This window comes from Chrysemys picta, chromosome 3, assembly GCF_011386835.1.
Source record: "Chrysemys picta bellii isolate R12L10 chromosome 3, ASM1138683v2, whole genome shotgun sequence".
NCBI classification, from domain to species: Eukaryota; Metazoa; Chordata; order Testudines; family Emydidae; genus Chrysemys; species Chrysemys picta.
In genome coordinates this window covers 9,017,382-9,033,172 of record NC_088793.1, presented here as the reverse complement: position 1 = coordinate 9,033,172, position 15,791 = coordinate 9,017,382, and the positions used below count along the sequence as shown (strand labels likewise).

The window sequence follows — 15,791 nt, the reverse complement described above, 5'->3', positions numbered from 1 at the left end:
TTACACTTGAGATAACCATCCTAAAATATGGATATTTAGTTACTGATGCTCTCACAACACCTAACTAGTTCACTCCTAAATAAGCCCTGCCTTTTACCCGTTACATTTGGGCTGGGAAAGGTAATGGCTTACCACTTTCACATCTGTGTGACTGGGGGGGTTCTGTTAGCCCAGCTCCCTCCAGTAGCATCTCCGTGGGAAAAATGGCATAAATCTGGGGAAAACTAGGTGGATGGCATCTCACAAAGTCATAACCTGCCACTTGATGGAGAATGGACAATAATGATAAATGAACATGGGATCAAACTCTGATATGCTTCCCTTTCCTTCCCCCATTGTGGGGTTTCTCCCATTCTTCTTCTTCTGTTTTGAGGTTCCCCTTCTATTTTCCCCCATCTAGGTGCCTCCTTTTTCCCTTCTGAGGGTGGGGTTGAGGTGAAACTGCTGGCCTAGTGGCTGCTTCCATCCCTTAGAACAGTGGTCTCCAAAGTGGGGTGCGCAAGAGGATCCTTTGGGGTGTGTGGCAGGAGGAGCGCCGCTGGAGCAGCACCGCTTCTCTTACTGATTGGGTGCGCGATCAAAAAAGTTTGGAGACCACTGCCTTAGAAGCCAACAAAGGGGAACAAGGAAGAATAGTGCAGGAGGAGGAGGAATAGGAGAAGTGGCTATTTGTTGTCCTGCAGCAGTCTCTGACGTCCAGAGGCAAGAACTCAGCAAAAAGGAATCCAGTCCTTGCTACTCAAGACAAATAGGGGGAAGTGGGACAGAGGCAAAAACTGGGGGCTGTTCCAGCAGTCCCAGTTTGGGTGGCATGTATGTATGTATCCCCAAGAAAATTTCTCCATGTTTCTCTCCGATAAATAAACTTGGTGGAGATAAGTTGTAGGATTCAATGGTGGTTCTCATGCTGTAGTTCTTGATAGTCTCAAAAAATATGAAATTGTCTAACTTAAAAGATGTATACAATGTTGTTGTAGCTGTGTTGATCCCAGGATATTAGAAAGACAAGATGGGTGAGGTAATATATTTTATTGGACCAACTTCTGTTGGTGATTGTGCAGCTCCAAAGCTGTCTCTGAGCTCTTCTTCAGGGCTGGGAAAGGTACTGAGTGTCACAGTTCAATATAACATTGAACAGATAGTTTAGCATAAGTAGTTAGTACATATTCTAAGGGACCAATAAAGGTGAAGTGGCATGTTAAACCCCTTGTAGTCATAAGACAAAAAGATGGGTCAGTGGTTAACAGATTGTTGTAATAATCATAAATCCAATATAATAACGGTGTGGATGAAACCAGACAATCACTACTCTCTCTTGAATGATCTCACACAGGAAAATGAAAAGACAAAACACCATCTCACCTGTGTGTGAACACTTTTCACAAAGAGGTCAGATACAGAGTGATCAGTCAGTCCTCGTCATCAAAGGAAACCTGCACAACACTTTCAAAAGATGACCCTGGGAGCTTAAATTCATATCTTTGGTAGACACTAAAAATACTAAAAAGCAACAGAGGGTCCTGTGGCACCTTTAAGACTAACAGAGTCTTAAAGGTGCCATAGGACCCTCTGTTGCTTTTTACAGATTCAGACTAACACGGCTACCCCTCTGGTAAAAATACTAGTCTTTAATAAAAATGCTGGTTTTATGGCTTATTACAGCAATCTAACCCAGTAACCACCCTCTGTGTCTTATGACTACAGGGGTGTTAATGGGCCACTTCACGTTGAATGGTCTCTTATAATATGTGCCAACTACTTATGCTAAACTATCTGTTTGATCTTGTATTTAGGCTGTGTCTACACTACAGCTGATGTTGGCTTAACTTGTATTGCTCAGGGGTGTGAAAAAACCACCCACTTGAGCAACCTAAGTTACACCAAAACAAGAGGAGTCCGGTGGCATCTTAAAGACTAAGGCCAGGTCTACACTAACCCCCTAATTTGAACTAAGGTACGCAACTTCAGCTACGTGAATAACATAGCTGAAGTTCGAAGTACCTTAGTTCGAACTTACCTCGGTGCACACGCGGCAGGCAGGCTCCCCCGTCGACTCCGCGGTACTCCTCTCGTCTAGCTGGAGTACCGCAGTTGATGGCGAGCACTTCCGGGTTCGACTTATCGCGTCCAGATAAGATCGCTCGCCGCCGAACTACCGGGTAAGTGTAAACCTACCCTAACAGACTTATTTGGGCATAAGCTTTCATGGGTAAAAAACCCCACATCTTCAGATGCATGGAGTGAAAATTACAGATTTACAGAATAATTGCAGGCATTATTATACTGACACATGAAGAGAAGGGAGTTTCCTAACAAGTGGAGAACCAGTGTTGATAGGGCCAATTCAATCAGGGTGGAAGTAGTCCACTCCCAATATTTGATGAGAAGTTATCAATTCCAGGAGAGGGAAAGTTGCTTTTGTAGTGAGCCAGCCACTCCCAGTCCCTATTCAAGCCCAAATTAATGGTGTTAAATGTGCAAATTAATTTTAGTTCTGCAGTTTCTCTTTGAAGTGTTTTTGAAGTTTTTTTGTTCAAGTATGGCTACTTTTAAATCTGTTATAGAATGTCCAGGGAGATTGAAGTGTTCTCCATGCATCTGAAGAAGTGAGGTTTTTTACCCATGAAAGCTTATGCCCAAATAAATCTGTTAGTCTTTAAGGTACCACCAGACTCCTTGTTGTTTTTGTGGATACAGAATAACACAGCTACCCCCTGATAAGTTACACCGACATAAGTGCTCGTGTGCACAGTGCTATATCGGCAGAAGGGCTTCTCCTGCTGACATAGCTTCTGCTGCTCGAGCTCTCTTCACCAAATGCACTGCGCTGCTGCCGCTGTATGTACAGACATGGTCTTAGCTGCCACACTCTCAGTACCTTTCCCCAACCTGAGGAAGAACTCAAAAGCTTCTCTCTCTCTCACCAACAGAAGTTGGTCTGATAGCAGATATTACCTCACCCGCCTTGTCTGTCCAACGTAAATAATCTCTCTTCATGAATGAATCTTATGCCATTTAACAGGCTCAACGTTGTTTACATTGGCTAAACAACCAATTCTAAACAGTGTTTAAGATTGCAACTCTTCTGAATAGTAATTGACTGCTAATATAATAGGAAAAACTACCTGTAATTCTGATGTGAGTAGATGCTGTCTCTTCTTATCTGTACAAAGAGTAAATGGTTCCTCAAATCTTCTGTCTCTTCTCCTGAAATCAACTTTCAGGAGAACAGTGAAACTCCATTGCTCTTAATCCTTTATTGCCTTCACTGGCTTCTGCTGCTCTCTAAATTCAGTGGAAAAACTCTCTGGATTTTGTATAGCCCTGGTCTCGCCCATCCCCTTGAACTCTGCTTTTCCACTTTGACCTTCCTTTGTGGTATTGCTCTGTCATTTGTGATGCCCCACCTCTTTAGAGCACTCTCCCATACGTCACCTCTCTTTACATAGTCTTTATAAACCATCCTACGTTCTTGCAATAGAGGAGTCATTTCTAAGTTATTTGCAAAATTATATTAAGGCTACTGTATACAAAAGCATTATTGATTTGGCATTCTAGTAGAAGATATGAAAGGTCAATTCTGATAAGGAACTAACTGTACAGTATATTTTGGAGTCGAAGGTTTTCATTGGAGTCCTTTGGGTACAAAGTCTCTTACAGCTATATTTAACTTTTTAGCTGAAGCAGCTGGGCCACAGTGTGGATAAAGTGGAATTCATTGTGATGGGAGGAACATTTATGGCCCTTCCTGAAGACTACAGAGATTACTTCATCCGAAACCTTCACGATGCTTTATCTGGACACACTTCCAACAACGTATCGGAGGCTGTCCGGTAAGCATGCTTGGTGTCCTTTAACACACTTTTTAAAAACCTTAAGTTCGCATAGGAAAATAAATGTTGAGTGTGAAAATAGGGCTAAAATTTTCCACCCTGGGTGTTTAAAGTTAGACAGCCAAATGTATATTTAGATAGACTTTCAGTAGTGCTGAGCACCCACAAGTCCAACTGTAGGCACCCAAGCTGGAAAATTTTCTCCCCAGTACATGCCTATTTCTGTGTGACATGGCATCAAATTGAGCAGATTGTTCTTACTTTGGTATTTTAGTCTGTTTTTTGCCACCTAAATGCAAACTCCCAGTGTATCTACAACAGTGGTTTACAACGTTTTTTCATTTGCGGACCCCTAAAAAATTTCAAATGGAGGTTTTGACCCTTTTAGAAATCAGACATATAGTCTGTGGACCCCACGGGTCCACAGGTGGAAAACCACTGTTCTGTGGTAACGACAGTCATTCGTGGACCCCTTAGACATGGTCTGTGGACCCCTTGGGGGTTGAAAACTACTTATCTACAACTCAGCTGATATCAACAATGACTGTTTTTGGGGTGCAAACTTTAAATTGTGTAATATTTAAATAACGTGTTATCCAGATATCTGATATAAATAATGACTCTTTTGGCAAAGAAAAAGTACACAGATATTCTGAATCAAGTTCATAAATAATGTAAGTGGATCTCAAAGTTTCCTTTTTAAAATTCCACTTTTTTGGGAGGTGTGGGGGGGCGGGGGCACAGGATTTGTGGATAATTGGAAAAATCTCCAGCCGGTAACACTGAGCTGTCCTCATCCTCTCATTCTGCACAATTCATTTATGCATAATCTATCATCATTCCCTCCCCTTCCCTCAAGGTGGTGGTGCAGTTGGGTGTCTGCAGCTTCAGAGCTGTGGATGTATTGCTTTTGTTGCCTTGCTGAGTGTTTATATGGGAAGGGATGATATAGGTCTGAGTCCTCATATGAGAACCTTTTTGATCCATTTTTGAGGCTGATAGTAAGAGGTTGAAAAGATTCATATCACCTGAGGGCAGTTGATTGTTTCATAAAGCTGAAATCACATCCATCAGCCCTCAGGATTTCCCTTGGCATCTGTTTCTTAAGCCACAGTGAACCCTCTTTATTGCATGCTTCATTCTTTGCTGCAGATTTAAAGGCACAATATCCTCTTAAAAACATGCCTCTGTGTATTTGTTATCTGTTATCCTTACAGGTAACTCTTAAGATTGGAGAAAAATAGTGTTTTTTTTTCGTTGCGTACTTTGTGTATAGTCATTTTCACAACGTCCTCTGGTTCTTGTGGGTCTTTCCCATAGTAACAGGGAAAACCATTTTAGCAAATGGTTGTTATAAAAATCTAAGAAATTGTCAGGGAAGCCTTGGGAGCAGCAGTAGAGTCTTGAAACTACTTTTAACTTTTTTTAAAATGGCTAGATTTCAAGTTGATCATGTTCCTTGAAGTTTGTAAACACTGTTAAATTTCTTTATATGGTATCTTCTTTTTAACATAAGATTGGTCATAGGTCAGTGGTCCATCTAGCCCAGAATCCTGTCTTCTAACAGTGCCCAGTGCCAGATGCTTCAGAGGGAATGAAAAGACCAGGCAGTTATCAAGTGAGCTGTCCCCTGTTGTCTTGTCCCAGCATGTGGCAGTCAAAGATTAGGGACACCCAGAGGATAAAGTTGTATCCCTGACCATCTTGGTTAATAGCCCTTGATGGACCTATTCTCTGTGAACTTCTCCAATTCTTTTTTGAACCCAGTTATAGTTTTGGCTTTCACAACATCCTCTGTCAACAAAGTGTACAGGTTAACTGTGCGTTGTGTTAGGGTCACCCCATATTCAGAGCTTTGTCTTATGGGTGCCTATTAACCCCCACCCCCATCCCGATTGTTTTTACACTTGCTATCTGGTCAGAAGAAGTACTTCCTTATGTTTGTTTTAAACCTGCCTATTAATTTCATTGGGTGACTCCTGATTCCTGTATTATGTGAAGGGGTAAATAAAACTTTATTTTTTTCACTTTCTCCACACCATTCATAATTTTATAAACCTCTGTTTACTTCATTCAAGATCATTTTTATCACTGTGATTGAAAGTAGCAATTGATTTCTTCGCTAGACCACAAGGGGGTGTATTGTATTCTGTAAGCTACATCCTGTGCTTTTGCTGTTTTGGAATTTGTTTTAATTTTAACCTTTTAATTACCTGTTGTGTTTGTTTTTTTTATAAATATATATCGTGTTCAAATGTTTGCTCTTTTCCTTATTAATTAAATGCAACTTTTTCTAGCATATGATAGGCTTGGATAATACAAACTGCAGAAAGTGATCAGAATAAAGTTTGGCAGTGACTATTACAAATGCTTTGTTTCCTGGGTGTCCTGATCAGATCAAATGGCATATTTATTTAGATGAATAAGACACCTCTGCTTTTACTGCATGTTGCATCAGATAAATAACCACCTTCTTAGAAAATTGTAAGTCCTCACCATTTTGACTTCTGCACAAGAAGCTATTTGATAAAAGTGAGTGCTCCTGAACTTCTAAGGAAGGCAGAATGAGTGGTTAGGAAAGCAGCGAGGTCTAGTTAATATCTCTTCTCAAGCTTATGGTGCATGCATGTCAAAACACAGCTGTTATGCCTCTACTTGCTTGTCTCTCTCATTTTCATTTCAGCACCTCCCTGAACTCGGGCTACCTTTTATATCCTAGCAGGCCAGACTCTGAGTCACAGCCTTCTACCACATGACCCCAGGACTTATGCCCTTCTCTTGGGAAGGTGGGCTGAACCTGGTATAGGGTGCAGTTGAGCCCCAACCCCTTAAAAAGCCACGTGCCCCTATGACAGCCCCCATTACCATAGCATCTGAGTGCCTCACAATCTGTAATGTGTTTTCTTAACGCTTCTGGGAGATAGGGAAGTGCTGTTATCCTAGCCCCATTTTACAGATGGGGAATGGAGGAATAGAGAGACTGAGGCCCAGAACCTCAAAGGTATTTGAGCTTCTAATTTCAATTGATGTCAAAGTGATTTGGCCAAGGTCCCACATGAAGTGCGTAGGCTTATATATAGATAACTGTCCAGCAGATTTGCATTGTAAAACTGCAAAGAAAAATTTAGCTTTTCTGGGGTCCCCAAAGTATTTTTGGGCTGTTAGGACTGTCTGAGCGTCACATTGAGATGTCCTTAGTTAGGTGTTTCCTGCTTCGTTGTTATAACTTAGTTCAGTACTTTTAAGTGAAGAACTGGAGACAATGTGCTAAGTTTTAATTGGTGCCATTGACATTTCAAGAGGAAACAACCTTTTTAAAATCATCCATTTTTCTTCAGAGGCAGGACTTTTTTTCTATTATTTTAGATCTAACTTTTTTTTTCTGTTTTCCTCTGGAGGGCAGCAAATACTTTCTTTCTATTCAAATAAAAAAAAAAACCAAAACTTGGCCAGTGTTTCCAGGTGGAATTGTCAAATAAACATAATCATGGACAAATGGGGAAAACCAGGGCATGTAATTCAAGGAAGTAAAGGTTCTGTAGGGAAAGTACTTGTGGATGGATGATACTTTTGAAGGCTCCATTGAGTGTCTCCTACTCAGCTAAAAACATCTGAAATTATTCCTTATTAAAACATAAAGAAAAGGGTATAATTGTATTTGGTTTAGCACTCTTGTTATTGACATTTTAAATGATGAACTAAAATTCATTTGTGAGGGAAAGTATGGAAGTAGAAGACAATCCAATTTAATTCAATGTGTAAATGTCAGCTGCTTCAGCCATATGGAGATTTGATGATTCAAGGTCTGGCTACTGCTAAGCCTTTCACCTATACTGTAGGTCACCATCTAAGCTTGTGTAGTCTGGTAGAGACAAAGTTGTTAAATGTGATATCTCTAGCCTGGTCTCAGTCCAGTTCTTAGTGACAGATGTCTCATAATATTTGGCTTCTTCAGTAAACAGACAAAGAAATTTAAATAGGCATGAAAATTAAACTATCCATCAAGGTGGTACATCAAGTTTAAACATCTTGGTTGAGCAACGTGGGGAAAACTTGCATTACCAGTGCTGTAGTTTTCCTGTGAATAAACAGAAACTCTTTAAATATTTAGATAAGGAAGAATAGGTAAGACATTTTCAAGGGCCACCTCCTGATTAAACTAGAGGCTGGAAGATTGTGCAACTAGTGTGTCTTCTAGATAAGTAATATAAATTCATACTTCTTGCTTAACTTCATCGTGCCTAGATGTTATAACACATAAATGGAAGATTGCTGTTCTGAGAATAACAGTATATGCTGAGGATAAGCTTTATAGGTTGACTGTGTGATTTTGAGGGTTCAGCCTTTTTTTCCATTACAAAATCATCTCTTTTTGGTCTGGTTCTAAAAAGAAAAAAAAATCTGTAGTGCTATTTCTTGCTTTATGTTGTAGCTAATGCATTTGTCTCCGTTCATTGCTCCAGATTGTTGTAGCCTAGGGCCCTGATCTCTGTAGTCACTTGTTTTGGGGGGGGATTGTAATAGCTGTTGAGATTTTTCCTGTCTATAAAAATTGTCTAGATTCATTGGTCCTTATACAGTGATCCCATTTGCTGTTGACCTACCATCCAGCTAAAATGTTTCCAAAGAGCATCCTGTATCAGGGTTGATTTGATTTAAATCAAATTAATTTAAATCACTAGTCAGGAAGACTCGATTTAATCACGGTTTTCTACATTAAAGGGCATTCTTGTTGGTTGTTATAATCTTAATACATGTTCTTCACAACTCAGTTAGATGTAGGTTTCATTTTTAGAAGGTACACACACATATATAACAGTGATTTATTTTGAAAACTTTTCAGATTAGTTTTATAGCTATATCAGAAAGTGAACGATTGATTGGTTATTTCATTTACCAAAGATAATTGAAGCAGATATTTATGAAGTCATTGGGAGGTGAACTATCTCCAGTTAAACAGGTTAATAATTAATATTTGGAGGATTTTCTTGCCGTGCTGTATTAGGAGGAGAGCATCACCAGACAGATATTTAAATTGTTTTATTTAACTAAAACAACAACATTAAGTATCCTGGATTTTTTTCTTCAACAGCAAACATAATATTTTAACAAAATAAGCATATGTCCCTCGCATCTCACATTTATCTCCAGACTTTTTCTCCTTGTCCAGATATCTACCCCCAACAATCTTCTATTCATTGAACTTTTTGAAACTTTGCACTTTTAGAGAGAGGTAAGGGATTGACTCTGTGTACACAAATTTGCAGAGGGACAATAGAGTTGAGGTCTGTTATTTCTCACCTCTATATATTATTTATTTAAAATAATTTTGGCTGTTAACAAGCATGTTATCTCTGGAGACACAACTCCACAGTTGAGAACTGCAAAACTAAGCATCTCTGATGGTATCTTCTAGAGCAGGCCTGCACAACTCATAAAGCGGCGAGGGCCATATTACTCCAAAGAAAATAGCTGAGGGCCGAAACCCCCCGGCCGTGCTGAAACAGGCCCCCCAGCGCCACCCAGCCCCGCCGAACCCCGTCCTCCCCAACCCCCCTAGCTCCGAGCCCAGCCCCTCTGAGCTAAGCACCCCTCGGCCCCATCCCCCAGCAGCCTTGACCCCCAGCTCCGAGCACAGCCCCTCTGAGCCAGACACCCCCCTGACCCCATCCCCCAGCAGCCCTGACCCCCAGCTCCGAGTCCAGCCCCTCTGAGCCGGAGACCCCCCTGACCGCCAGCCCCTCTGAGCCTGACACCCCTTGACCCCAGCCCCCCCCCAGCCCTGACCCCTAGCTCTGAGCCCAGCCCCTCTGAGCTAAGAACCCCCCGACCCCATCCCCCAGCAGCCCTGACCCCCAGCTCCGAGTCCAGCCCCTCTGAGCCGGACACCCCCCTGACCACCAGCCCCTCTGAGCCTGACACCCCCTGACCCCATCCCCCCCCAGCCCTGACCTCAGCTCTGAGCCCAGCCCCTCTGAGCTGGACATCCCCCTGACCCCAGCCCCCGTGAGCTGTGGCTCGAGCCCAGGCTGGGTGCCTCTCCCCTCGCTCGGACTTACCGGCTCTGCCTCGTGCCCAGCGCTTCCCGCCTCAGCAGCCCCGGAAGTGACGCTGGACGCCAGGCAGGAGGAGCGGGAGACGGAGACGCGTGTGCGGGGGGGCAGAGGGGGGGGCGACCTCACAGCCCCGCGCGCCGCGCTCTGACCGCCCTGACAGTCAGAAGCATGGCTGCCGGGTTCTCCCCCTGCCCAGGGGTGGGGGAGGTTGGGTGAAATAGGGTGGAGTCTGACAGGTATTTCCATGTGAGATTTCCAGGGAAAGCTTAAGTACTGCAGGAAGTGGTGATGAAATTGCTCTGAATAGGAACCAAACTAGTGCCTAAATGTACCAGTTGGAAATCTGTGCTTTTGGAGGCAGTGTCTCTGGGTAAGATTCAAGAAGGCTTGACTGCTAGTGGTCATTTAAAAAAATCTTAAAGCTTTTTTGTGAGAGGTAGCACTGATGAGTTCCAGTGTGAAATCATTGTTTCCTGCCTACCTCAGCCACCTCCCTTTTATTTTTAGTATTGTTCACTTAGTGTCTGTCCTGCTCTGTTTAAAGATGGTGCCTTCATCTTTACCAACGTAGAATCTTGACTAGCAGAAATTCCCCAACTGAACAGGTGCATGAAAGTGAGCACGTTGCATACAGGAATTATTCAAGCAACGAATAGGGTTGTGACTTAAAAAGAAAAAAACTGGACCAAGCTCAACAGAGAACTGATCTTACACTCTCTTGATAGAGGCCTTTATCACACATGGAGTAGGCAAACTACCCCAGTTGGGTATTTGTACAGTGCTTGCCCACTATAGTGATAAGCACTGTTTAGACAATTGAGACAAATGTACTTTCTCCAGCGGTTATTGTCTCTAGTGAGTCAGTAAGCTTGAGAACTTTGCTAGTTGCGGAATGAATAAATGACTCACAGAACCATGAGGCATTTTGCCTTTGTAAAGAATACACAACAAGGCTGAGAAGTTTTTAATTTTTATCTCTTGAGAACACACAGCTTAGGCGATTTTCAATTCATTCCTGGATATCAAATAAAGATGTGGACTTTATGATAAGGAAACAGCATACCTCCCTTGGGAGGAAAGTTATTGTTGTGCCAAAGAATAATTGTAAGATGGGTTTTTTATTGTTGCTTTTTGTTCACTAGAGAAATGCACCCACCTGTGCATTGACTTGATCAGAATTTGTGGCTGCATTTGCTCTTCTAAGAGGAAAAATGGAAGCAAGAGAGGTGTAAAATATAGGTGTAAATAATCATTTTACTCCTCCTCTCCAGCCCCATTCATGAGAGGTGATGAGCCTGCCTGTCTCCTATTGTGATTCATCACCTGATCCTGAAGAGCTGAGCACTCTTACTACTCCGATGGGTGCTGAGCACCTCTCAGGAGCCAGCTTTTAATTAGTAAATGCTCTGTCCGCTTAGAGGATAAAATCACTTGAATTAACTTCATTGAAAATGGCCAGTGTGGGGGAAGCCTGCCTTCTCTCTGTGCCTGTTCTGTGGCTAGCCTGGACTCAGGTCTCTAATTGGGTATCTTTCATCAGTGCAAAACTGAATATACTAAAACCAAAATACCCCTCCCGAACCCCCCCTTTTTTCTTCATTTTAATAATATCATGCTACATTACATGCTTGATCTCGCCTTTTGCAGTCAGATCCCTAATGGAAAAATAAGAATGGGAAGAGGGGTGATGGAACCCAACATTCTACAAGTCGCTGTTACCCAGCATGCATGCACACTTAAACGACTAGTAAATAAACTAGTGGGTATAATGGTAAGGTCTTGTCTGCATGCATAAGTTGTACAACTTTACACTTTATACTACCAGTATAATTAAAGCCTCCACAACCTCCCTAGTGTGGACACAGTTATAACAGTATATCTGTCATAGCGATTGTACCAGTATAACTATTTCAGTAAAAAGTCACACTTTGGTTTTATTGCATGGCAGAAGAATAATAATGGACTCAAGAAGATAACAGGTCCATTATCCATGGCTGGATCCATGTTAAGCCTACTAACCTTCTTATAACGCCCTTGAAAAGGCTCTTTTTCCACTTGTGGCGCGCACTGAAAGACTGAACCCAAGATACTGAGCACCTGCAATACCATTTGACTTCTCTGAGAGTTACAGTTCCTCTTCTGTCTTGTGATAGCACCATGATATTGCCTCTTGACACTCATGGTCTTTGTTGCTTGGGTTTTTGTTTAAGTGCCCTTGTGCGTGGGTGACTAGGCAGCAAGGCTTCCTTTTCTTCCAAATGTTTCTATTTCTCCATGAGAAATTTCTCTTTGAGGTATCCCAAACACTGTATTCCTCTTTTAAGAGAGGATTACGCTGTCAGAAGCTGCTACCTGAGAGCCTTCATCCAAAGAGAGGACACGTGTATTGACTTGGGTCAAAATTTTAAAAAATGGCCACTGGTTTTGGGTGCTTTAACTATTGGGTGTCCAACTTAAGATGCCATGGGACTAATTTCTATTGTGGGTGCTTAGCACCTTTGAGGTGTGCGGTAATTCTCCAAAAAGAGCCATATTTTTGGAGTTTAATGTACCCGCTCCACACTCCCACATCATATATCTTTGAAAGCTTGTGTGTACTCTCAAGTGGTGCTGTAAGCCTGTAGGTGAGATGAGACAATGGTATCCAAAATGACAAAGTTTTGTGCACAGTTCCAGAAACACTGCAACATGACCACAGTTTTTATTGTTTAAGTTAATTTCAACACCTTCATGTGGTGTTTATTAATCAAAGCTGCCAAACAACAACGTAGTAAAAGATCATAGAATCATAGAATATCAGAGTTGGAAGGGACCTCAGGAGGTCATCTAGTCCAACCCCCTGCTCAAAGCAGGACCAATTCCCAACTAAATTATCCCAGCCAGGGCTTTGTCAAGCCAGGCCTTAAAAACCTCCAAGGAAGGAGATTCCACCACCTCCCTAGGTAACGCATTCCAGTGCTTTACCACCCTCCTACTGAAATAGTGTTTCCTAATATCCAACCTGGACCTCCCCCACTGCAACTTGAGACCATTGCTCCTTGTTCTGTCATCTGCCACCACTGAGAACAGCCGAGCTCCATCCTCTTTGGAACCCCCCTTCAGGTAGTTGAAAGCAGTTATCAAATCCCCCCCTCGTTCTTCTCTTCTGGAGACTAAACTATCCCAGTTCCCTCAGCCTCTCCTCATAAGTCATGTGCTCCAGACTCCTAATCATTTTTGTTGCCCTCCACTGGACTCTTTCCAATTTTTCCACATCTTTCTTGTAGTGTGGGGCCCAAAACTGGACACAGTACTCCAGATGAGGCCTCACCAATGTCGAATAAAGGGGAACGATCACGTCCCTCGATCTGCTGGCAATGCCCCACTTATACAGCCCAAAATGCCGTTAGCCTTCTTGACAACAAGAGCACACTGTTGACTCATATCCAGCTTCTCGTCCACTGTAACCCCTAGGTCCTTTTCTGCAGAACTGCTACCTAGCCATTCGGTCCCTAGTCTGTAGCAGTGCATAGGATTCTTCCGTCCTAAGTGCAGGACTCTGCACTTGTCCTTGTTGAACCTCATCAGGTTTTTTTTGGCCCAATCTTCTAATTTGTCTAGGTCCCTCTGTATCCAATCCCTACCCTCCAGTGTATCTACCATGCCTCCCAATTTAGTGTCATCAGCAAACTTGCTCAGAGTGCGGTCCACACCATCCTCCAGATCATTAATAAAGATATTAAACAAAACTGGCCCCAGGACTGACCCTTGGGGCACTCCACTTGAAATCGGCTGCCAACTAGACATGGAGCCATTGATCACTACCTGTTGAGCCCGACGATCTAGCCAGCTTTCTGTCCACCTTACAGTCCATTCATCCAGCCCATACTTCTTTAACTTGGCAGCAAGAATACTGTGGGAGACTGTATCAAAAGCTTTGCTAAAGTCAAGGAATAACATATCCACTGCTTTCCCCTCATCTACAGAGCCAGATGTTTTAACTAGGGGAGACACTGCTTGATTCAAATACTAACTATAATTCAAATACTGACATTAAGCTTAGATTGTGGTTTTGTTTTATTTCTTATCATAATCTTCTTTGATCTGTTTGCTATCACTTATAATTAATTAAAAGCTATTTTATATTTTACCTAAAACACTGTGGTGTTTGAAGTGCAAAAGGGGAAAATCTCAGCTCATGAACAAGAGTTGGTGCATGTCCATTTTCCTTTGTAGAAGTGGTGGACTGGCTAATAAATTCATACTGGTTGGGTTTTGACCAGGGAAGGATGGTACGGCTCTGGGGTCTTAGGCTGGGGAGCTGGGAGTATTTTGTCTGTAGCCTCTCTATTGTGGGTTCATGAGTGGCTGGCCAGAGCATTCATGAACCCCGCTGGGGTGAGCCCTGCCTGTGGATGTTGGTGTGAGTGGAAGCTCGGGCTTTGCAGCTTGTCAAATCACAGTGCAAGAAGGAACCCAGATTGGTGAGACAAAGGGCTCAACTGTACCTCAGTTCTAGGTGGCACTCTGGGACCCATCACAACATGTAGCCACTCAATTGAGGATAGTTGAAATCCCCCATTGCTACTGAGTTTTCTATTTTATAGCCCCTCTAATCTCTCTGAACATTTCACAATCACTATCACCTCCTGCAATGTGCAGAGAAGATGTTTCAATGGCAAATGTTCTTAGTCATTCAGTAGGACCTGTGCCTGGTCCATGAGCACTGAAGAAGGACACAATGAGAAGAACAGACAGAGTTGAATTCGGGCATCAGCTGGAAGCCCAAGCTGAAAGAATCTATGAGCATGCAACAGAGAAACTACAGTGTGTAGTAAAGATGCGATGGCTGTCATACAAATGATGGCTGTGGACGAATTCCACACATTCAATGAATTGGCTGCCGAATACTTGAAGTAGTTCCTAAAAGAATTTGACAAAGATATGATAACAGTAACTCTGTGGAAACTGCAGAAAGACAGTGCAGGACATGATCTAACTTTGGAGGCAAGAAATACCAGATAATTGGTGGGCGTCTTGTGCCCCCCGTGGAAGAAGCTTCTAAACTTGGCATCCAGCAGGCAGGCACTTGTAAAATTTCTCTGTGAATATGTTTCAAAATGCACCTAAGTATAGGAGCACAACGCAGCACAAACACTTCTCCTTGCTGGAGGCTTTTCCAGTGGTGAAGTAGCATAGTCTATCACAGTGTTGAAGAAGCCCAAGACTTGTACAGTACTCAAGAGGAAGCAGACACAAGGATGCTTCTGCATGTTCAGTGTGGCAATATGGCTTTAGAGTCTTTTGGTGTCAAAGGAACCTTAGTGATTAGGTCACCTGATACAGATGTTTTGGTCCTTGCTGTTCCATACTTTCCAAAAATAATATGTAGATTGAAACAGGTACCATTACCAGCACAACTGAGACAAGTGTCGCTTCATACCTGTGCATGTAATTTGTGATTACACATCTGACTGCTGCAACATACTTGCTGGTGTACACACATTACATCCTTATTTGGCATTGGGGGAGGGGGGAGAATCTGTGTTTAATGTTATCAAAACAAAGAGAGCTTAGTGCTTTAGAGATCTTGCCAAATTGGAAAAGTGACAGACAAGCCGCAATTTCTGCTATAAGTAAGTTGGTAACAGTGCATGACCAGAGCGAGAGAGAAAAGGAGCCCACAGAGATCTGAATTGTTTGCACTTCAGTCTAGCCATCAAAAAGGACAAGTCACTGGCCAAACTCCACCATTTTGAAGAGCATGTCAAATGAGCATCTTGGCAAACAAAGTTCTGGATGTTTTCACACATAGGTAAACCAGATATTGAATCACCATTGCAACATGGATGGAAAAGTGTGGATGATGTGAAATACTTGCTTCTTCAAGGGCCCAGTGGCATCAGAGCGTCTACTAGTCCTT

General features: G+C 42.6%; 1 protein-coding gene across 1 annotated transcript in view; it reads left to right on the top strand.

Moving 5' to 3' along the window:
• The window catches only part of ELP3 (elongator acetyltransferase complex subunit 3), a 129,900-nt gene that overhangs the window by 13,941 nt on the left and 100,168 nt on the right, over window positions 1–15,791 (top strand). The window contains exon 7 of the mRNA XM_005308453.5: window positions 3,679–3,833. Within this exon, the coding sequence (XP_005308510.2) occupies window positions 3,679–3,833 (155 nt within the window). The remainder of the gene's footprint in view (window positions 1–3,678; window positions 3,834–15,791) is intronic.